This window comes from Orycteropus afer, unplaced genomic scaffold, assembly GCF_000298275.1.
Source record: "Orycteropus afer afer isolate SDZICR_OR568_19922 unplaced genomic scaffold, OryAfe1.0 scaffold00399, whole genome shotgun sequence".
Taxonomy (NCBI): Eukaryota; Metazoa; Chordata; class Mammalia; order Tubulidentata; family Orycteropodidae; genus Orycteropus; species Orycteropus afer.
This window is the reverse complement of record NW_006921986.1, coordinates 1,925,986-1,950,163: the sequence shown is the minus strand read 5'-3', so window position 1 is coordinate 1,950,163 and position 24,178 is coordinate 1,925,986. Positions and strand designations below refer to the sequence as shown.

The following is a 24,178-nucleotide window of genomic DNA, read 5'->3' as shown; positions in this document are numbered from 1 at the left end:
AAAAAAAAACAAACATTATTATAGAAAGAAAAGAGATTTGATCAATTTTGAGATACTCAAGTACTTAAAAGCTCTATGTAAGCGCTCCGTTGTGCTTTGGATCCGCTTTTCCGTTTTAAATGAGTTTGACTGACAGTCCTCCTCTTAGGTCTGGGAACGTTTAGCTGCTGTCATTACACCACTCCAAAAGGAGTCAAAAGATTCATCTTTTCTGACTTTGTTTTCCAAGTTGTTAGTACTTGCTGACATTGTATAAACTATGGCTGGGAACAGGAGAAGGTCGCCCTAACTAGAGATGCCAGCTGACATGATCACTGACCTTTCTTTAGTGGTTATCGAGATAAGGAAATAGATGACAGAAATGTCCCTTAAAAGCTTACTAAGTTAAATAGAAAACTTGTGAGAGCATAAAATTGTTTTGATCTGAAGGACTTAGAGAAACCACTTGATTCTCAGAAGGAACTCCAGACATCTGTTCAATTTTAAATCCCAAAGTAAATGTAAATAAATTTAAATTACATTTTTTTTTAAAGAGCTTATTAAGCAGCCAGCAACGACTTTGGCCTTGATGATAAAGCAGATCCTTACCTGCGGGAGCTGGAAGGCTTTGCTCACACAATGAGTCTTTCTGGTCTGGGTTAGCATTCAGAATGTTATAGGCAGAAGATTTAACCAAATAGAGATTTTATTGCTGTGATTTTGTAATTAATCGTTTAATTCATCTTTTTGGTTGGTAAAATCTGTAAGCTATGCTAATATAAAACCTTCATTAAATGACATGAGCAGGAGCCTGGCGAAGGCATGTTTGCCTCCGTGACAGGAAGCATTTCTGACAGTGTAGATGGTGCCGTATCAGAGGCCTTCATGGCAGAGGAGATGCTGATTGTTCTTTGAGAAGTTTTAGACATATTCCTTGCTTTTCTCTATATTGCATTCCTAAATAAGCAGAAAAAAGTGGTTTAATAAAATTCATTACATGTTCCCATGGGAGCAGTTGTAGCAGGAAATGATGATCTGATCAGGAACTCCATAAGCTGTGGAGAGGGCCAAGAAGTGGTCACAGAAAGAAAGATTGAAAGACTGTTTTGTTAATCAGTTAATACAGTTAAATTATACCTTGAAATCTACAAACGTAATAAATACACTGTCCGTCACGATAATGCTAGACACTTGCTCCCTGCTCAGTTGCGCTTACAATGTCTAAAAGTGTATCTCTGCTCGATTCTGTGTTTGACCTACACATAACTGCTAGTGCTAACCAGTAATATTTATACAGTGTTTTGCTTGTCTTAAAGTTTAGAGGAACATTTTGAGAAGTATTAGGATGAATTCCAGTGGTGGTGGAGGGGGAGTTGATCTGAGGTTTCCTTTTGCTCTCAGTGTGAATTTTCTTCTAGTGAGGAAATCCATTCATTAGAGCTCCTTCTGAGCTGAGTACGTTTCAGCACCTGACAGTGGGAGGGATTATAATTTGGGAATCTCCCTGGTCCTGATTACCCTTTGTGTCTTCCCTTCCTTTTCCCATATAAACCCTTTTGGCATCATGAGGGGTCCTCTGAGTGGGTGCCTTCAGCATGGAACCTTGTGGCAGAAACCACCCACTGAGGGGGCTGCTGGGGGTGAGAAGCCATGTGGAAGAGGCGTGGTAAGCGAGACATGAACAGTGAACACTCAGCCCTGGGTCAGCCACATCTCTTTTGAGATGGGGCAAGAAAGACCTAAGGAGTGGAGGCATTCTGAAGATGAGAACACAGGCCAGAGGGTCACCTGCTGAGTATGAAAAATGTCATATAGTTGATGATTTCACTAAAGATTGCTAGAAGTGTGTAATTAACTGGACTTTTCTTAGAGCTTGAATTGTTGCTCCCTCTCTACCATGTGAATGTTTCATTAAACAATATAATATTTGCAAAATATACTTAGACTCTGAGAGACATCCTATTTGGGAGGATTTTAATGTACAGAATACTTATTTTTATTTTTTAATTTTTTACAGTTACCACATTTGTCTAGGGTCTTGAGGGGAATGTATTTACTTGTGAGTTTCATTGAGGGTTGTGAGGAAAAGGTTACTTATATAATTACATAAAACAAAACATAAAAACATCAAACTCACTGCCTTGTTGAAATGCTTATTTTAAACATGATTTTATTCAACATTTAAGTAGTTAATACAGTACAATCTTACACCTGTCATCCTGCCTTGTATGACCTGACATTTTCTGGAAGAGTAACTGAGTTGCGTTCTGACAAAACCATCTGTTCCACTTGCACTTTAACCCACTTCTGAGTGAACTTTTGTTTGGAACCACTCAGGTGGCAGGCGGCTTGAATGAGGCAGTAGAGTGCTGAGCAGTCTGTCTCTGGAGGCAGGCAGACACTGGTTCAGATTCTAACCCTGTCCTTTACTTAGCTGGTGACCTTGGACAAAATTCTGGCTTTGCTGTGCCTCAGTTTCGTCATCGATACATTAAGAAAAAACAAAACCAAGCCAGTTGCCATGGAGTTGATTCTAACTCATGGCGGCTCCATGAGTGTCCGAGCGGGCCTGTGCCCCACAGAGTCTTCAGTGCCTGATTTTTCTGAAGTGGATGGCCAGGCCTTTCTTCGGACAATCCTGGGTAGACTCAAATCGGCAATCACTTCAGCGAGTGGCTGAGCACATTAATTGTTTGTGTTGTCCAGGGAGCCCATCAGTACGTCGAGGATACTTAAAATAGCACCCACTCCACAGGATTATTTTGAGGATTAAATGAGATAGTGCACATGAAATGTTGAGGAAAGTGACATACCAATCACTTAGAAAATATTGGCTATTATTTCTATGGCAGTCTCTTAGAATTTTCTTGGGTTAAAAAAAAAAAAAAAAAAAACAGCTTTCTGGGAGCCATGATAGCTGCAGTGGTTTGGGTAGGGTGAGCTGCCACAGACAGCGATGCCTTTAGTGCTACGGTGGGGAAAGGGGAGGTGCATTGACTCTGGAGGCTTTAGTTGATTGGCTTCTTGGCTTTTGACAAACCTTGTCCCCCCTGTAGATTTCACTAAACTCATCTATAAAGTAAAAATCATGGTTTTGAGGTCCTTGTTTCTTCTGTGGAGCTCTGGTGGTGTCGTGGGTAAGACATTTTGCTGGTAACCGGAAGGGTGGTGGTTTGAACCTACCAACTGCTCCATGGGAGGAGGAAGATGAAGCAATTTACTTCTGTAAAGATTTATAGCCTTGTGAACCCAATGGGTTTTGCTACGATTTGGAATTGGCTCGATGGCCATGGGGTTATTGTATTTATTTACTTTGATTTCTCCTGTGGATAAATCACTGGCTGTAGCTGGTGGCTCCTGGGCTCTGCTGCACTGGTCTTGGCAAGTGTTTTTGTTTCTCCCTGCAGCTGTGTTCCTGGTCATCCTTAGTTAAGTAGGTGTGTCTGACACTGTTACGTAGTTCAGAGCCTTTGTCAGTCCGCTGTCCAGCGGCTCACCTGCTAGGAACAAGGAGAAGATAGTGGCAGATGGCTGAGGGCAGGGATTGCCTTTGGAGTGGAAGTAACCAGTAGCAGTGTCCATGGTGGTTGGGTCAGCAAAACTTTTCATTTTAAATCTTCTCCTCTTGTGTAATGTTCACCTCTAGGCACCACGTGTCTTATTCCTCAGTGCTGCTGTAACAGAAATACCACAAATGGGTGCCTATAAAGAACAGAAGTTTGTTTTCTCACTGTTTAGAAGGCTGAAGTCCTAATTCAGTGTATTCCTCTAGGGGAAGGTCCTTCCTTGTCTGCTTCAGCTTCTGGTAGTCAGTAGTCCTTAGAAGTCCCAGCTGCGTGTAGCTCCCTTGTCTTTAGATAGCATACGTTTCCTCTGCCTGTGTGTGATTTTTTTTTTTTTTTTAATAACTAATAAGTTACTAGGTTTAGAACACACTGTACACTGACACATTCTCATTAACATAGCAGAGAAAACTATTTCTCAAATGGGATTACATCGACAGGTATGTTGTTGTTGTTAGATGATCTATTCTGACTCAAAGTGACCCTGTGTACATCAGAAGGAAACACTGCACAGTCTTGCACCATCATCACAGTGGTTGCTATGTTTGAGCCCATTGTTGTAGCCACTGTGTCAACTGTCTTGTTGAGGGTCTTCCTATTTTTCTGTCACCATCTACTTTACCAAGCATGACTCCTTCTCTAGGGACTGGTCCCTCCTGATAACATGCCCAACAGACTTGAGACAGTCTCACCATCCTCACTGCTAAGGAGGATTCTGGCTGTACTTCATCCAAGACTGATTGGTTTGTTCTTTTGGCTGTGCATGTTATATTCAATAATTTTGCCAACACCATAATTCAAATGCATCAATTCTTCAGTCTTCCTTCTTCATTGGTCAGCTTTTGCATGCATATCAGGAGATTGAAAATACCATGGCTTGGACCAGGCTTACCTTAGTTCTCAAAGTGACATTTTTGCTTTTTTAACACTTTAAAGAAGTCTTTTGCAGCAAATTTGCCCCATGCAATATGTCTTTTGATTTCTTTGCTGCTGTTTTAATGGGAATTGATTGTGGAAAGTAAAATGAAATGCTTGACAAATTCAGTGTCTTCTCTGTTTATGATGATACTGCGTATTTGGCCAGTTAGGATTTCTGTTTTCTTTACATTACAGGCTATAGTCTTTGATCTTCATTAGGTGTAGGGATTATATATCATATATCTGCAGAAAAGCAAGTTTTTGATATATCAGATTCTAACAGTTACTAACACTTTTCTTTATCTTCTCTAGTTGCCCTTTGAAATCTTCTGTTCATATCATTTCTTCCATTTACTTTACCTATTCTGTGTTCAAGAGCAAGTTTCAGAGTTCTTGTGACATCCATTTTGGTCTTTTCTTTCTTTCTCATCTTTTAATGACCTTTTGCCTTCTGCATGTATGATGTCATCTTAAAACTCATCTGGTCTTTGATAGTTTATGTTCAGTGTGTCAAATACGTTCTTGAGATGGTCTCCGACTTCAAGTGGAATATACCCAAGGTTGTACTTTGGCTTTTGTGGACTTGTTTTAATTTTTTTCAGCTTCCACTTTAACTTGTATATCAGTAATTGATGGTCAGTTCCATAGTTGACCCCTGGCCTTGTTCTGACTAATGATATTGAGCTTTTCCTTCATCTCTTTTCACAGATGTAGTTGATTTGATTCCTGTGTATTGTATCCGGTGAAGTCCATGTGTATAGTTGCTGTTTATTGTTTCTATCACCAAGACCATGTTTTCCAACTGCTGATCCTTCTTTATTTCCAACTTCAGCATTCTGATCCCTAGTCATTATCAGTGCCTCTTGATTGCATGTTTGATCAATTTCAGACTGCAGAAGTTTATAAAAATCTTGAATTTCTTCATCTTTGTCATTAGTGGTTGGTGTATAAATTTGAATAATAATAGTATTAACTGGTCTTCCTTGTAAGTGAATGAATATTATACTATCAGACAGTGTTGTATTTTAGGATAGATCTTAAAATGTTCTTTTTGATGATAAATGTGATGCTATTCCTCCTTAATTCACCATTCCTAGCCCAGTAGACCATATGATTGTCTGATTCAAAATGGCCAATACCAGTCCATTTCAGCTACCACTGTTGCATCAGGATATTGATCTTTATGTGTTCCATTTCACTTTTGATGATGTCACAGTTTCCTAGATTCATATTTCCTACATTCCACATTCTAATTTTTAATTGATGGTTGCAGCTATTTCTTTTTATTTTGAGTAGTGCCCCATCAGCAAATGAAGGTCTAGAAAGCTTTACTCCATCTACTTCATTAAGGTTGACTCTGCTTTGAGGAGGCACCTCTGCCCCAGTTATTTTTTGAGTGCCTTCCAACTTGGGGGGCTCATCTTCTGCTACTGTATTCAACATTGTTCCACTGCTATTCTTATTCACTGGCCAGTTTCTTTTTTTCACAAATAAATTGTCAGATCCTCCTTCCTCATCTGTCTTAGTTTAGAATCTCCACTGAAACTTGTCCAACATGGGTGACCCTGCTGATATTTGAAATACCAGTGTCATAGCTTCCAGCATCACAACAACTCACAAGCCTCTACGTTATAACAAACTGACAGAAGAGTGGTGGCCAAAAGAGAAGAACATGCTTGGCATTTCTTGAGCCGAGAGAACTAAAGAAACAATTCAAGCCTCAAGTTGCAATTTTGAAGGATGCTTTGGGCAAGATGTTGAATGATGTAGGAAGCATGAAGGGGAAGTTGGGAGGAATACACAGTCATTATACCAAAAAAGAATTGATGAGTGTTCAACCATTTCAGGAGGTAACATATGATCACAAACTCATGTTATCGAAAGAAGTCGTCCAAGCTGCATTGAAAGCATTAGTGAAAAGCAAGGCTCCAGGAATTGATGGAATACTAATCGAGATGTTTCAACAGATGGATGCGGCGCCGCAAGTGCTCACTCATCTCTGCCGAGAAATTTGGAAGACAGCTACCTGGCTAACTGAGTAGAAGAGATCTATATTTGTGCCTGTTCCAAAGAAAGATGACCCAACAGAATATGGAAATTATCAAACAATATCATTCATATCACACACAAATAAAATTTTACTGAAGATAATTAAAAAATAGTTGCAGCAGTACCTCTCGAGGGAACTGGCCAGATTCAGAAGAGGATGTGGAATAAGGGATATCATTGCTGATGTCAGATGGATATTGACTGAAAAGCAGAGGATGCCAGGAAGATATTTACTTGTCTTTCATTGGCTATGCAAAGGCATTCAACTGTGTGGATAACATTGTGAAGAACAGGAATTCCACAGCACTTAATTATGCTCATATGAAACCTGTATATAGATCAAGAGACAGTTGGTCAAACAGAGCAGAGAGATACTGTATGGTTTAAAATCAGTGAAGGTGTGTATCAGGATTGTATCTTTTCACCAGACTTGTTCAATCTGTATGCTGAGCAGATCTGAAAAGTAGGACTATGTGAAGAACGTAGCATCAGGGTTGGAGGAAGACTTACTGACAGTCTGCAGGATGCAGATGCCACTACTTTGCTTGCTGAAAGCAGAGAGGACTTGAAGCACTTACTGATGAAGATCAGAGATGACTACAGCCTTCAGTATGCATTACACCTCAACAAAACGAAGACAAAAGTCTTCAGAACTGTACCAACAAGCAACATCATGATAAACAGAAAGGGTTGTAGATACCAAGAATTTTATTTTATTTGCATTCATAATCAACGCCCTTGACATACTGTATTGAATAAATATGCTATAAAAGATCCCTTTAAAGTATTAAAAAGCAAAGATGTCACTCTGAGAATTAAGGTGCACCTGACCCAAGCTGTGATGTTTTCAGTCATCTCATATGCATGTGAAAGCAGGACAATGAATAAAGGAGACTAAGAAAGAATTGATGCATATGAATTATGGTGTTGACAAAGAATATCGAATGTATCGTGCACTGCCAAAAGTACGAACAAGTCTTTCCTGGAAGAAATGCAGCTAGAATGTTCCTTAGAAGTGAGGATGATGAGACTCATCTCACATACGTTAGATGTGTTATTAGGAGGGACCAGTCCCTGGAGAAGGATATCATGCTTATTAAGGTAGATGGTCAGTGAAAAAGAGGAACACCCTCAGTGGGGTGGGTTGACACCATGGTTGCAACGATGGGTTGAGGCATAGCAGTGATTGTGTGGATGGCATGGGACCAGGCAGAGTTTTGTTCTGTTGTACATATGGTCTCTATCAGTCCAGCCTGACTTGGCAGCACATAACAACAGGCACTAGACTTACTTACATCATGACTTTATTTTTACAATGTTCTTTCCAAAACCTTTTATAATATCAATTAAAAGGTCTTAAAAGCAATAAGCATGTAAAAGTGAAAGGAAAATCCTTAGCCAAATGAATCAATTTTATGTGATGGAAACATAACATGGAATAGAAAAATCTTGGTCTGTTGTCAAACTGACCAGTAGTTTCTGTTTTCCATGCCAAAAAGTGGACATGTTTCTCATAAAAATGCCATAGGAATGTATCGTTTTCTGAGGACAGTGGTCTCATTGTGTAAGTAGTTTAAACATAGAGCTGTGCTGAAGAAAGTAATTTGGGATAAACAAACATGAGGTGGAGTCCTAGTTGGTGGTCTTTGGAAATTAAACTCTATAGGCATCAATTAACTTGAAAATGGGGATAATAGCACCATGTCCATCAGTTTGTTTTGAGAGTTAAGTAAAATAATGGAGTCCTAATGCTTAACATGGTACATATTACATAAAGGCTCAGTTAGAAATTGTTGTCATCATTGTCTTCATTATCATTAATTAGAAATGTCCATGAAATCATGAAAATGGGAAGCAAGATAAGATGCTGTGTAATGCCAAAAGGTCAGGTGGCTAAGACTGTAAAGGGAATGTGTATGGTAGCTGTTAACTCTCCCCCATAACTCTGACGCAGAGCATTTTCATGTCTCTCTTTCTTCTCTTTTCTCAATAGGAATGAGCACTTCCAAAACCAAACTAGAACTCCAGAAGCATCTGACAACATTAACCAACCAGGAGCAAGCAACTATTTTTGAGGAGGTTCAGGTACTGTACTAGTTTTTTGATTTCTAGAAGGAGGGCAAAGGTAGGCAGCTCACCTGTGATATGGTATCTATGAAAAATAGTGCACTGGTGCCGTCACAGCACTGAGCAAGTGGCTCGGAGCTCCTCTTGGTTTACCTTCAGTAGACCTATCGAGGTCAGATGGCCAATTCTGATGAAGGCTTAGCTTTCGTGGTGAAGTGACAAGAACAGGGAAGCCTCTTCCTTAAAAGTTTGAAAGAAACATTTTAGAACCAGAGATGCAGTGGGGAGACCTACCGTTGTTACCCCACACTGCTGTCACACAAATACCACCAGTCAGTGGCTTTGAAGAATGTACTTAATTTTCTCACATGTCTGGAAGCTGAAAGTTCAAATCAGGCTCTTGGCCTTGTCGATTCCTCCCTTTTTGTTAGCCCTGGGTGTTCCTTGAGTCCTTGGCATTCCTTGGCTTATAGGTGATCTTTATATGTTGTCTGTTCCCCCACTCTGTGTGTGTGTGTGTGTGTGTGTGTGTGAGTGACAGAGACAGAGAGAGAGATAAGATGTCAGTCTGGTCTTCTATAATTTGGAAGTGATTAGGTTTAGTGTGTTCCTATATTAGTATGACCTCATTAACATAACACAAGAAAAAACCCTATTTCCAAACAGGATTGCATCCACAGGTATAAGTCCCAGGAATTCAACACATAATTTGAGAACACAGTTCAATCCATCTGAGAGCACACTTACCCCTGGGAGACTGGAGACCTGGGTGTGGGCCACACGCACATGTCTGCTCAGTGGGAAACCTCTGCTAGCCCCTTCCCATGCAGAAATTCAGCCCCAAATGTAGAAATCAAAGAAGACAATGTTTTATATGTGAAACTGACTATCATTGTTTCTGTCTCCGTGGTTTCTTTTTGAAAATAAATGTATGTTATCTACTGAAGGCATATCATATATGAAACCTAAAAGAAGAAAAACTCAAGCTCATTGGCTTTTCTACATGAGTTCATGGAAGTTAACTCTTGGATGTAGCTGCGTGTGCTGGCGTATCTGTGGTCTGTTCATTATCATCTTCACTGAGTTCCTCAAAACTTTCATGTCTGCCTTAGTCCAGGGACGTTTCCTATGGTTCCCTGGCACTTTTCTAGGGAGAGCACATCAAACAAATAATAAATAACAATTTTTATTGGGAGTGGGGTGGGCTCAGGAGTTCAACAAATAGAGAGATCATTAAATGAAACAAGAATGATAGCAACTCATTGGATTTAAATCTTTTCTTCCCCCTTGGGAGAAAGCCTGTATAGATAGAGTCCATGATCTGTTAGCTGCTAGTGTGAAAAATGAAAGGATTGTCTTTTTCTTTTAATTACATGTTTATTGTTTTTGTTCTGTGCTGGGAGATGGTTTTGACGTGTATCGAGTACATGTGACAGAATAGAATTGCCCTGTAGGGCTTCCTAGGCAGTAATCTTTATGGTGCTAGGATTCTCTTATTCCCTGTTTCTCTTCTGCTACAATGGAACTGGCATATGTTTTTAGAGTGAAAGCACAGGAGAAGTTATTTCAGAGATAAAGTAAGGTATCTTTATCTTCCTCAATTGCCTTTTAGTTTTCTTCTGAACCAAGTTGAGTCATATCACTTTGTTTTTTCTTAAAACATCTTTAGAGTTCATGTACATGTTGATCATAGACAAACTGAATGTGCTTTGTACTTGAAATTCAGAAATGGACAGAGAATTTGCTTCTGATCATCAGTGTACTTACAGTTGAAGCCAGAGCCTTTTTCATCCAGTGCCAACAACCTACTTGTTGTTATAGTGCTGCCAAGTCACTTTAAAGAACATTTTTCTTCCAAGTAAGGTGCACACCCCTTCCCTAGTGTGGGTTTTTTGTTTAGGTAGTACTGTGTGTTGTTGTTGTTCTTAGGTGCTGTTGAGTCCGTTCCAATTCATAGTGACCGACTCCATGCACAACAGAATGAAACTTGCACATTCCTGCTCCGTCCCCACAGTCGTTGTTACGTTTGAGTCTGTTGTTAAATGCATCTCATTGAGGGTCTTCCTCTTTTTTGCTGACCCTCTACTTTATCAAGTATGATGTCCTTCTCCAGGGACTGGTCTCTTCTGATAATATGACCAAAGTACACGAGATGAGGTCTCACTGACCTTGCTTCTAAGGAGCGTGCTGGCTGTACTTCTTTTAAGATAGAGTTGTTTGTTCTTCTGGCAGTCCACGGTATATTCAGTATTCTTTGCCAACACTGTAATTTGAATGTGTTGATTCTTCTTTAGTCTTCCTTATTCACTGTCCAGCTTTTGTATGCGTGCGAGGTGACTGAAAATACCATGGCTTAGGCCAGGTGCACCTTAGTCCTCAAAGTGACATCTTTGCTTTTTAACATTTTGAAGAGGCCTTACGTTGCAGATTTGTCCAGTGCAATACATTGTTTAATTTCTTAACTCCTGTTTCCATAGACAGAATTAATGTATATACCAAACCAAACCAACCTCACTGCCATTGAGTCGATTCTGACTCATAGTAACCCCTGTTGGGCTTCCAAGGCTGTAAATATTTACAGAAGCAGACTACATCATCTTTTTCACATGGAGCAACTGGTGGGGTCAAGCCATCAACCTGTTGATTAGTGGCCACATGCCTTAACCACTACACCACCAGAGCTCCTTTAATGGTATATAGTAGCTTAAATCTTCCAGCTGTCTGTCAGTTTGCTGTACTGTGTTGGCTTGCATGTTGCTATGATGGTAGGAGCTATGTACTGGTAATTTTTAAATACCAAAAAGATCACCCATGGTAGACAGGTTTTAACAGAGCTTTCAGACTAAGACTGAGTAGGAAGAGAGTCCTGGCAATCTACTTCAAAAATTACCCTGTGGCTTACAACAGAGTATTGTCTAATGCAGTGCTGGAAGATGAGCCTTCTAGGTCAGAAAGCACTCAACATACACAGTGGCTGCAATAAGAGATTCGAGCACCGATGGCCATGAAGATGGTGCAGGCACAGACAAGGTTTCATTGCGTTGTACCTAGTTGGGTCACCATGACTCAGTGCTGGCTAAATAGCAACTAACAACAACAGTTACTTAAATAGTTAGTAAACCAAAAACCCAAACCCGCTGTCATTGAGTCGATCCTGACTCTGGGTGCTCCCCATAGGGTCTCTAAGGCTGTAAATCTTTATGGAAGCAGACTGCCCTATCTTTCTCCCATGGAGCAGCTGATGGGTTTGAACCACTGACTACTTGGTTCACAACTGAATGCTTTAATCACAGTGCCACCAGAGTTCCTTACATAGTTAGTAGAACATGCATATCATATTCAATGTTTAAATAAATGAATGTTTAATGCAAAACAATGCAAGTCAAAGAAAAACAAATAATAACTGCAAATAATGCTGAGCATCATCACTGTTGTAAGCAAGCCCACTTCACCTCCTCTGAGAGATCTTAGTGCCACTTGGGCATTTGGGTATATTAACTGTTCTGTTTGTAAAAGGAAGAGTCCCTGCTGGTACAGATGGTTCAGCACTTGACTGAAAGGTTGGTAGTTTGAACCACCCAGAGGGGCCTTGGGGGAAAGTCCTGGTGATTTGCTTCCAAAAGGTCACAGCCATGAAAACCTTATGGAGTGGCTTCTACTCTGCACCCTCAGGGTCAACTGTGAGTTGGAGTTGACTCGATGGCTATTGGTTTGGGTTTTTGGTTTATTTATAAGAGGACTTGTAATACTGAAAAGCTACCTGTGTTAGGCTGGGTTCTCTAGAGAAGCAAAATCAGTAAAGCTGGTAGAGAAAGAGAAATTTATCTTAGGAAAATGGCTCAGACACTTATAGAAGCTGGCAAGTCTCAAGTTCTTAGATCAAACATCAAGCCTGGAGGCTTTTCTTGACTCATGCAGCTGCAGGGGCTGACGAGCTGAAGGTTGGCAGGCAGTATACTGGCTGTTGACTCCCACGAATGATGAATCTAAGATCTCCAGGCTGAATGGCAGATTGTTTGTGCATGGACAGTTTGTAGGCAGCACGACAGAATCCCAATCCAAAGAAGACTGTCTGTTTTCTCCAAGATGTCCATATGTGTAATGGTAGCATGCCACACTCCTAGGGAAACTCCCTTTCAACAGATTGGCTGCTCAAAACTTACACATCTGATCTCATCATGGGAATAACCACATCACAGCTGCTTAAACCACTTAAAATTGTGGTCCAGCCAAGTTGACACACAACTCCAACTATCATACCACCTTTTTATTTATGACCTTTTGGAGATGTGTAGCTTTCAAACGTATCTAACTGGTCATGTGTGAAGATCACCTCAGGGGGCTTGCTCTCTCTCTCATTGCTCAACTGCTAGCCAGTTTGGCTAAGTCCATATTGGTCTTATTCATTATGAAGAATTGCTTGAAGCCAATGTTGGGCTAGTAAATAAAATGCTTCAGTGTCTAATTCTCTTAACTGAAATGAGTGTATTTCAGGGAATGGCCTAACTTAATACTGAGGAGTAGATTTATACTATATAGACACTGGTTTTGGCTAAAGATGTTGAACTGTGGATCATGACAAATTATGGATAACATTGAGAAAAATGGGAATTTCTGAACACTTTATTGTACTCATGAGAAACCTGTACCTTGACCAGGAGGCTGTTGTTCGAACGGAACAAGTGGACACTACATGGTTTAAAAATCAAGAAGGGAGTGTGTCAAGGTTGTATCCTTTTCCCACACTTATTCAATCTATATGCTGAGCAAATAATCCGAGAAGCTGGACTATATGAAGAAAAACGTGGCATCAGGATCGGAGAAAGAATCAGGATTGGAGGAAAAGTCATTAACAACCTGAGATATGCAGACAATACAACTTTGCTTGCTGAAAGTGAGGATGACTTGAGGCACTTACTGATGAAGGTTGAATACAGTCTGCAGAATGGATTATGTCTCAATATAAAGAAAACAAAAATCCTCACAACTGGACCAATGAGCATCATCACAATAAATGGAGAGAAGATTGAGGTTGTCAAAGAATTCACATTGCTTGGTCCTACACTCCATGCCAATGGAAGCAGCAGTGAAGACATTAGATGACGTGTAGCATTGGGAAGGTCAATCACGAAGGAACTGTTTCAAGTACTGAGGAGCAAGGATGTCCCCTTGAGGACTAAGGTGCAACTGACACAAGCCATGATATTTTCAATGGGCTTGTATGCATGTGAGAGCTGGATAATGAATAAGGAAGACTGAAGAAGAGTTGATGCTTTTGAGTTGTGGTGCTGGCAAAGAATGCTGAAAGTACCACGGACTGCTAAAAGAACTAACAGATCTGTCCTGGAGGAAGTACACCCAAAATGCTCCTTGGAAGCGAGAATGGCCAGACTTGGTCTCGCCTATTTTGGTCATGTTGTCAGAGGCAACCATTCTTTGAAGAAGGATGTCATGCTTGTAAGGTGGTGGGTTGACGAAAGAGGGAGAGGCCTTCAATGAGATGGATTGATACAGTGGCTGCGATGATGGGCTCAAGTATAGCAGGGATCGTGGAGCTGGCATGGGATCGGGTAGTGTTTTGTTCTTCTGTGCATGGGTTCGCTATGAGTTGGAAAAGACTCGACGGCACCCAACAACAACAACAACAACAACAACAACAACAACAACAAGATACTGATAATGGATTAAACAACATGGTTTACATAAATTTTTAAAGATGAGAATAACCATTGTTCATTTTATGGAGAATATATATCAACTTACTTGGATTTTCCATGATTTAAAAATTATTTGTTAAAAGGTTATCAGTTAAGGTTCAACAGAAAAGTAGAACCAATGGGATGGCTATATGTAAATGTATACACATACATACATATACACACATGCAAACATATATATAAATAAAGAAATTGATTTTAAGGAATTGGCTCATGTGATCTTCAGTGGGGAAGTGCTAGTAAGTCTAAAGTCAGTGGTGCAGTCCAGCAAGCTCAAAACGCAGACAGGATTTGGTGCTGCAGTCTTGAGGCAGAATTCTTCCTTCTTCAGGAAACCTCAGTTTTTCCTCTTTTAAGCCTTTAAAAATTAGAGTAGACCCCTGCCCATTATCAAGGGTGCTCTCTCCCACTTTGTAGATGTTAATCCATCAATGAAATACCTTCCCAGCAACTCCTTACTAGCATTTGATTCAGTATCTGGTTACTGTAACCTAGGCAAGGAGCCCTAGTGACACAGTGATTAATTAAGCACTTAGCTGCTAACCAAAAGGCCAGTGGTTTGAATCCACTAGCTGCTTTGCAGCAGAACGATGAGGCAGTCTGCTTCTGTAAAGATTACAGCTTTGGAAACTCTATGGAGCAGTTCTTCTCTGTCCTGTAGGGTTGCTGTGAGTCAGAATCAGCAGCCACGTTGACATATAAGACTCACCATCACATTTTGTAATTATCATTTTTAAAAAAGATACCAGATGAGGTGTCCAAGTGAATGTTGTCTTTTTTAAGTGGTTTGTTTGGAACATAGACTTTCTCAGCATGCTGGAATTGATGAGCCAGTGTTGAAAATTCCTTTATGAATTGCCTTTACAACCAATTTATCAGCCCCTTGTGGACATAAGTTAAGAAACATGTAACAAAATCAGTTTTCTTACTTAACAGACAATTTTTTTTCGTAGTTTTTTTTTTTTTTTTTTTCAATTCAGGTATAACATTCATACAAGGAACTCTGGTGGTACGGTGATGAAGGCATTTGGCTGCTAACCATAAGGTCGGCAGTTTGAACCCACCAGCTGCTCCATGAAAGAAAGATGAGGCATTCTGCTTCTGAAAAGATTTACAGCCTTGGAAACTCTGTTAGCGGTCACTATGAGTCGGAATCGACTCATTCGCAATGTGTTTGGTTTTGGTTTTTGAGATAACATTCATACAGAAAACTGAACAAATCAATGATGTGTGATTCCTTACTTTTTTTTTTTTTTAAACAAGGTTAATATACCTGTGCAGCCAACACCAAAATTTAGACATAGAACATTTCCAGCACCCTAGAAACCCCCTCTTACCCTGCTGGTTATAATTACTCGCAGGCAGCCACTGCCCTGCCTTCTGACCCTGTCTTCTGACCCTGTAGGTTTGTTTTGGCTTGTAAGTCATGTTTTTGTCTGAAAATGATGTTATCCAACTTGATTTTTCATTATATTCCTTGGACTGTCCTACTGACTAATGAAAGGTTATAAAATTAAATCTTGAAGAAATGATGATTTCCCACTGTTGAGGGTAGTGAGGTCATGTGGGGACCTTGAGGAGATGAAACATTGCTAATCTTTTTTGAGTTGTATAGAAGGATAAACCAAAAAACCAAACTCAATGCTGTCAAGTCGGATCTGATTCATAGCGACCCCTCCTTGGGTTTCTGAGTATCACTCTGGAAGTAGAAAGGATAGCGTAGGATATTCCAAATTAACTTTAAAGAAAGATTTATTTTTTGACCCTCTTATGAAACCATCAACATGGGCTTCTCTTCCTTAGTGACTTTCCTCTGTGATGTATAATAAGCCTTTTGACACATTTTCTGTTTCTTGGACTAAGTTTTTGAAGGGAAGTATTGATTGTAGTACATTAGGTTCAGTTTCATTTTCTGCCTGTTTGAATAGTTACTTTCATGTATATTTTGAGAAGATATATTAATAACAATCCTCTCTTTTTACCACATTCTTAGTCACTACTATTTTGGTATTTTGAAATAAGCTATCATGAAGAATTTCAACCAAGCAAAATAAATGTTTTCTTGTGACAATAGCTCAAAGATTTAGTTAAAGATACAAGAGAGGAAAGAACTCTCAGGACCCGGAACCTGCTCAGCTGTCTGCTTCTCTTCCCTGGACTTTGGACCCACGTTGTTATTGTTACTTGCTGTCACATCTGACTTACGGTGACTTTATGTATAATGGTATAATGGAACGAGTCGTTTCTCACTCTCACGGAGTATCTTTAACCCTTTGGGGATCTAGCATGTTAAATTGGAATGGTGGTATTTGACTACTTCTTTCCATTTTTGAGGATCTGACGGACCTTTCTCTGGAAAAATCTACCTTTTACCTATAACATCTGTGATACTTTATAATATCAGGACTCATGGCTTGGAGCACAGGGTAAGAACCTCTGCTCCAGCCTCTGAAATGTTTAATCCTTAAACCTAAAAATTTGAAAGAACAGGAAGTCCTCAGTGAAAACACTCTATTTTAATCATTTACTATTTTTCCTTGTGTAACAGGAACACCTTAACTTTTGAAACAATCTTTTTCCTAAAGAGAGGAAGCGTCAGAAGGTCTGGCTGGGTTAGTTACCTTTGCTTGTAATGCCCGTGCCATGAAGGATTAAATCCTTGTTCCTTGGGTAGATGGGGAAGCAGTTTGCTGAGAATGGCATTGACCAGGACTCAGGTCCCTTTATTATACCCCAACTTTGTTCTAAAGGGCAAGCTAGAAGCTTGGAATAGGAAAAGAAGAAGAACTGGGAAATGGATAATTGCCAATAAAGAAGACATATGTTCTAAGTTTGTAGACTGGAGTCTTTGTGTATCTCCAAACTAATTCAGTTTTGTTTTCTTCATGTTTAGAGAAGCTTATACATTAAATGAGATGGTCTTTTGAAAAGCACCTCTGACTGATCTCTCAAATCTAAGGCATTTGAGAGCTGGAGGAAACCTTGGAGTTTATTTCATTGTAATCTTTAACAAATGAGCAAGCTAAGAGTCGGTGACTTGCCTTCGGTTCTTGGCAACAACTAGAGCCTACATGTCCTGATTTATAGCCCAGTGTGTGTTTGCCATTACCCTGTCTGAAAAAGAGAAAGCAGAGAATTTCAGGGAAAAAGAAAAGAAGTTGAGTTGCATGTCGTGATGTTTTGTGTGGAAGTGCATGCCTCGTGGGGCTTCCACAAAGTACCTCCTGACTACTACATTTGACGTGGGGGACCATGACCCTGAGTTCAGCTGCTGTTTTTGTTTCCAGTTCCCTTAATCATAAGAGTTTGTATCATGTAATTGTTATGGCTCTTGACCTCTGGGTGTTTACACAGATTTTGATCTTTCCTTCTGTTTTAAAAACTACATTTTTGTTAAATATTTTGACTAGGCTTCTATGTGATGTGCAACATTTATTTTAGGTATAAGGACATCAGACATCAAAAGCTCATAAGCTGGCCCACTAGCCCCAGTGCAGGTTCTCTGTTAAAATTATCTGCACTTTTAGGATGACAGGTGCCCCCCAGTGAGAAGATTGGATAAAACCACTAGTTAATGGGTAGAAGCTCTTAGCATCTCCAAAGGGACAATTAGTTTTGTTGAGAATTAAAAATAAAATGTAATGTTTTTTTTTTTCTTTTAAGAAATTGAGACCAAGAAATGAGCAGCGAGAGAATGAATTGATTATTTCCTTCCTGAGATGTTTGTATGAAGAGAAACAAAAAAATCACATTCACATTGGGGAGACGAAGCAGGTATGGCTTTTCTGTGTCTTAATTTTTACCAATACACTGTATAAGCAGAGTCTTCAGGGTTATGGAGCTCCAAAACATCTTTCCCTCCGTGTTTTATTTAAATTTGTAGCACATGTAGGGAACATGTGGGGGATGTTTAAATTGCACCTGGACAAGATGAGAGAAGTTTCTGTCAACATTTAGTGGAGGTGGATTTGAAAGACTGGATTTGAAAGAATGGAGACTGCCCCCAGGAGCTACGTGTCCTGTAGAAAACTGGTTTCAAGCACCCTATCTTCCTCCCTTGTAAAAGGGAAATGATATCATTGCTTTGGAAGTCTGTAAAGTGCCTGAAAGTTCTTTGTAATATAAATGCTTTGTGCATGTAAGATAGTGTTACCAACAAATCAGAGAAAATATTAGGAATCCTGATTTATCTGTTGTTCAGGTAGAGAACTTCCTCTGTTCATTCCATTTTGCATCATGGAGCTGCAGAGTGTGCCTCTCACCCTGTACTGTCCATAAGCTCTCTTTAACTTTCCTGCAAATGAGGTTCTTTGTCAGAAGCTGGGGCTCCCTGCAGATCCCTGCCTCTGAAGAGAGTCAGCCTTGGAATTCAATATCCACGGTACCTTGGGCCATTTTCCTGTGTCTTTTGGACTCTGTATGAGCCAATTCATAATAAACCATTATAGCTTCAAACCATGTGTAGTTTTTATTTGCTAAGGCTACTTGCTGGCCAGAAAATCTAAAGAAAAGTCAGTGGAAGATGTTAAAATTCCTTAGTTTTCCAAAAGTATATATATGTATATATATATATTTTTCTTCAGGAAAAAAAAAAATTCTTTTGCTTAATGCTTATCCTAAAGGCTTATTCTGATGCTTGGTGGGGTGTCTTGCCCTTGCTCTCTGCCATACCTTCAGGCCCTCACTCTTCTGGCAGCCTGCCATGATGCAGTTTGACTTGAAGGCACACATAGCTCGTTTGGTTTCTTCACCTGAGCAGACTTTGGCAGTTATGTGCTTTTCTTCCACTCTTAGAGCTCACGTGGCGTCTTACATTGCTTTTACCTCTTTGCTCAACTGTAGGGTATCTTAGCAGTGACCCTCCCACCAGTGAGTTGTCTGTGTGTTTTGGCCTTTGGGTTTTGTGTGCTGTAAGTCCTCCCTTCCTGGCCTGGACTCTTAATAGAGCAGGGAGTCTGTCCCCTCTCCTGCTCACTTTTGAATGTGCCACCCAGTCTAAGTTTTCCATTAATTCCTAGTTCTCCTGGCAATCGATTTCTTTTCTCTCTTCCACCCGCCTCCCCCCCTTTTTTTTTTTGGCCACTGGTAGCTTTTTACCAAGTCTCATGTTCTTTCCGCTGAGTCAGTCTGACTTGTTCCAACAGGAAATTGATTGTTTTGAAATAATTTATAACTGTTAGAAAGGGGTATGAAGCATTTATGGTGAATGGAAACTGTTCTTTTACTAAACATTTGACGTAAGTGCCAGACTCATTTTTATGGAACAGGTAATATCTTTATGATTTAGTCCAATGGAGAAATACACTTAATGGATTTTCCCCCCATTTCCAAACCCTGAGAGAATTTAATGTGGCAGATACTGAGCCTCACACAGCAGAACTGGCCTCTGCACAGAGCTTTCCCCAGGTTGCTGTACATTCTGCCCCCTCATGTGCTCACGTCTGACTCTGTAGAGACATGTCCCTCATCCCCAGATGTGCCTGGGCGTTCTCCAGGCTGGATGCCAGAGCAGCAGCCAGTTTGCAGATTGGTCAGATGAAGCTTAGAGATTCACCAATGGAGTACTGCTCTCATTTTTCTGCTTCTAGATAGTTTGCTCACATAGATGCCATTAACTTCCTGTTTCAGCTAAAAATTTTGTAGCCTTTGAAAATGTGTTATGACTTGACTGAGACAGAGGTAGAACCATGCCTTTGACAATGAACCTCACTGGACATCACCTTCGAAGTGTACCAAAAAAAAAAAAAAACCTCATGAACCTCACTGGCCATCACCTTTCAGCCCTGAGCTTCTCATAGTTAGGAGTGACATCATGCTTGCTTTTCAAAGACAAAATGATTGTGTCAGATAACTGCCAAGGGAGTTACTTTCCAAAAATTAGAAAACAATAGAATGAATCCTTTGATCTTATAGAAAAAATTCAGATTGGGCAAAGGACTATAAGCTGATTAAAGCTGGACAGTGTCTTGTTTTAGTCAGTGGACATGTCGTTTCTATTTGTATTCACAGAGCTGGTACACAAATTAATATTAAATCAACTGCTATCTGTTATATATTTGCGGGAACATAACAAGATATGGATTCTGAGTGCTTCATGTGAATTATCCCATTTAGTCCACAACAACTTTTCTGAGCTGAATGGTAAAGTCAGTACCCATTTCAAAGACAAGGAAGTGGAGAAAGAGTTTAAATATTTTGCTTGTAAGTGGTGGATCCAGTTTGTCGAAGGTCTCAGTACCTTATCTTAATCATCATAATTTTTTTAAGAATTTAACTACCTATTGAGTAGTGTGTGTCCATTTTCTAGTAAATAAGTTTTTCTTTTTTTCGTATTTCATTATGAAACATTTCAGACATACAGAAAAGTTGAAAAAAACTGTGCAGTGAATACAAATGTACCCACCACCTGGAATTGTGGTTTCCAGCATTTAGTTCTATATGTTTTGTTACGTAGCTGTCCGTCTATCATTTTTTGGTGCCTTTCAGAGTAAGTTCCTGATATCAATAATCTACCCTAACACTTCAGCACACATCTTTCATTAGAATTCAATATTTGTTTGTTTCTTTAAGAAAAAAGATTATATACATTTTGTTGCACAAATAGTATGTCTGCCATCTGATGAGTTTTGAGGAGTGCATGCGTTCACATGGCCAAACTCCTATGAAGATCCTGACCACCTGTATCACACTATAAAGTGGTAAAGCGCCTGCCACCCGGCTCATTTCTGGTCAGTCTTCCCCACAGCTGCCCTCTGCACTGTCCCAGGCAAAGTGGTTGGTGTCACAGCAGATTAAGTTTTTGCATATTGTAGACCTTCTTATAAATGGAATTATATAGTATGCACTCTCTTAGCTCTGACTTCTTTCACTCCGAATAAAGTTTTTGGTATTTATTCATGTTGTTACACGTATCAGTAGTTCATTTTTATTCTGCTGTATTAACAGCAAAGTTTGTCCATTGTCCTGTTTATGAATACCTGAGATGCTTCCAGTTTTATTACAGATAAAGCTTCTAGAAGATATGTTTTGATGGGTTAAGATGGGTTCTGAACTGAGAACCTCAGTACAGCATCAATTTAAAACTTGGCTCCAGACTTTTCTACTTAGAGTTCTTGCATCTATTGAGGACCACAGTGGTCCAGTCCTGCAGCACATGGGGTTACTGTGAGTCAGGGACCATCCACCAACAGAAACAAGTCATTCTCTGAATGCTAGTTGTAATTCTCAACCAAGTAAAACTATGGATGATTTGTTAAAGCCAATTGTAGCTCTTATGAGAATCTTTTATTTCGCTTCCTGTATCTCTTGAAAATGTATTGAATACCCTTCATTGATATATTAGCATTTCATGAATTCAAAGAAGATATGTGATCTTTGGGTGGCAGAAAAGTGACTACTGACTCAGAGTCTGCATTTTATCCAGATCCTTGATTCATATAAGGAACTCTGGTTGTGTGTTGGTTAAGACATTCAGCTGTAAACCAAAAGGTCAATGGTTTGAACTTGTGACCTGCTCTGAGGAAGAAAGATGAGGCAGTCTGCTTCAGCAAAGATTTAGCGCCTTAGAAACCCAATGGGAGTTGCTAAGAGTCAGAATTGACTTGCTGGCAATGAGTTTGGTTTGGTTTTTGGTTGATTCGTATGATTCTGATTCAGTATATCTGGAGCAGAAAGAAATATTCTTGCAGGGAGTTGAACAGGAATGAACCAGTTTAAACCCCTGGTTATTACTTTATTTTGAAAAGCTGTATCAGGTACTGTGCTCAATCAATGCTTTACATACTTAACCAGTTTTAATTTCATAACATAGTGTCATGATTCAATCCTACTGTTGGTCTCAATTTACAAAAAGAAAGTTGAGGCTCAGAGAAAGTAAGTCACTTGCATAGGTTGCATTTGGTAAATGACAGCTATCTGATCTGATTCCAGAGTGAGCTTTAAACTACTTTGTTAACTAGTCAATTTCAAAGCATGTTTCCTGGTTTTGTTTGGGGTAGCCACAGCAGCTCCTTGAGGAAAAATTATTTTTTGGATTTGCAAGCCTCGCCACTAAGGAGCAGATAAAATGAGATCAGACAAAATGATGGCCTGGTGCCAAAAAGATGCACGCTGGAGAATTTACATCCTCATAAAAGAGGGAGGGAAGGAGGAAGGAAGGAAGAAAGGATTTACCTTTTCATTGTTTTGCTTTTTCAGACGTCAGTGGTTGCAGCAGAGAATATTGGAAGTGAATTACCACCTAGTGCCACTCGATTTAGGCTAGATATGCTGAAAAACAAAGCAAAGAGATCTTTAACAGAGTCTTTAGAGAGCATTTTGTCTCGGGTAAGTAGAATAATTTCCCCTGATTTAAGTTGAACCCTTTTTAAAGAGAGAATAAGATTCAGTTCTGTGCTTTTATTCCATTATTATTCATCATCATTTTTTTTAAAAAAAGAGGACAAAACCTTTTTTGTATGTCTCCCTTAGACTTAAAGCAAGGATGTCCACAATTAAATTCAGTTGTTAACTGGTCCTGAGTTAAAAAGATACTCTCCATTCTTTTGTATTACATGCTTTGGAATTACTTGTTTCCTAAAAAGAGGTTATTCACTGACCAGTTTCTATTAAGAGCACAGGTTAGACATGTTGAGGTGGGTTCTGTTCTCCTAGAACCTAGTGTCACTAGGTTCAACTTAAAAAAACTGTCAGCTGCCCCTCTTATGTCTTTGGAACACTCTGTAACAAGGGTCACCAAACTGTGATCCACAGGCCAAATTCTACCCATCACCTGCATTTGTAAATAAAGTTTTATTGAAACACATCCACATCCATTGTTGTTGTTGTTGTTATACATCCATGAGTTTACCTATTTAAGGCTGCTTTTATGCAGAGTTGAGTAGTTGCCACAGACACCATATGACCCACAAAGCATAAGAAATTTATGATCTGGCCCTTTGTAGAAAAAGTTTGTTGACAGCAGCGCTATAGGAAGAACAAAGTACACATACACACTAGCCTGGAGAGTTCTTTAAGAAGGCCTCCCACCCCCAAGAGTAAAGGCCTTTAATGGCACATTTAAGAAATCAAAGTTCAGTTTTCTTTCAAAGTTTCACACCTTTCTCGAAGTTGCAGTATCTTCTTAGGGTTCATTTTTATTCTGTGACACACTCCCTTTGAAACATATACTTTTTTTTTTTCTTTTCCTAGTTAAGAAAAGTTAAAATTTATTTTGTTTGAAGATGTTTGTGAGAATTGTACAACATCCTTTCAGATAACTGAAAACAGTCAATTTACAAAATTATTGAGAAGGGCTGTTTAGGAGAGCTCTCAAATGAGTAGTATATTGTGTGACCATCAACCAGCTGGCTAGTTGGACTCAGAGGAGAGAGTTGTTGAGTGGGCTTACTGTAGCACTTGCTTTTCCTCACGGATGGATTGTCTCTTCTGCCTGCCTGTCATCCCCTCTAAATGACTAATACCCAAGGTGTTTCAAAGCTGTTTGTTTGTTTGTTTGTTTGATGTATTTTTTTTTTTTTTTGAAACGGGAAACAACAAAAATGTTGATTGTGTTAATGTGTGTGTGTATATATATGTACAAGGAGCTCTGGTGGCACAATGCCTAAAGCATTTGACTGTTAACCAGAATGTTGGCAGTTCAAACCCACCAGCCACTCCACAGAAGGAAGATGGGGCAATCTACTTCCATAAAGATTTACTGCCACAGAAACCCCAAGGAGGTCATTATGAGTCAGCATAGATTCGATAGCAGTGAGTTTGGTTTATACATATATATACATACATATATATACATACACACACACACACACACGCACGCATAGGAGCTCTGGTAGTATAGTGCCTATGGCACTTGACTGCTAACCACAAGGCTGGTGGTTCAAACCC

General features: G+C 39.6%; 1 protein-coding gene across 1 annotated transcript in view; it reads left to right on the top strand.

The window, feature by feature from the left end:
- Positions 1 to 24,178, top strand: part of TBC1D1 (TBC1 domain family member 1) — a 392,135-nt gene that overhangs the window by 203,498 nt on the left and 164,459 nt on the right. The window contains 3 exon segments of the mRNA XM_042782639.1: positions 8,503 to 8,594; positions 17,957 to 18,067; positions 22,490 to 22,618. Of these exon segments, the coding sequence (XP_042638573.1) occupies positions 8,503 to 8,594; positions 17,957 to 18,067; positions 22,490 to 22,618 (332 nt within the window).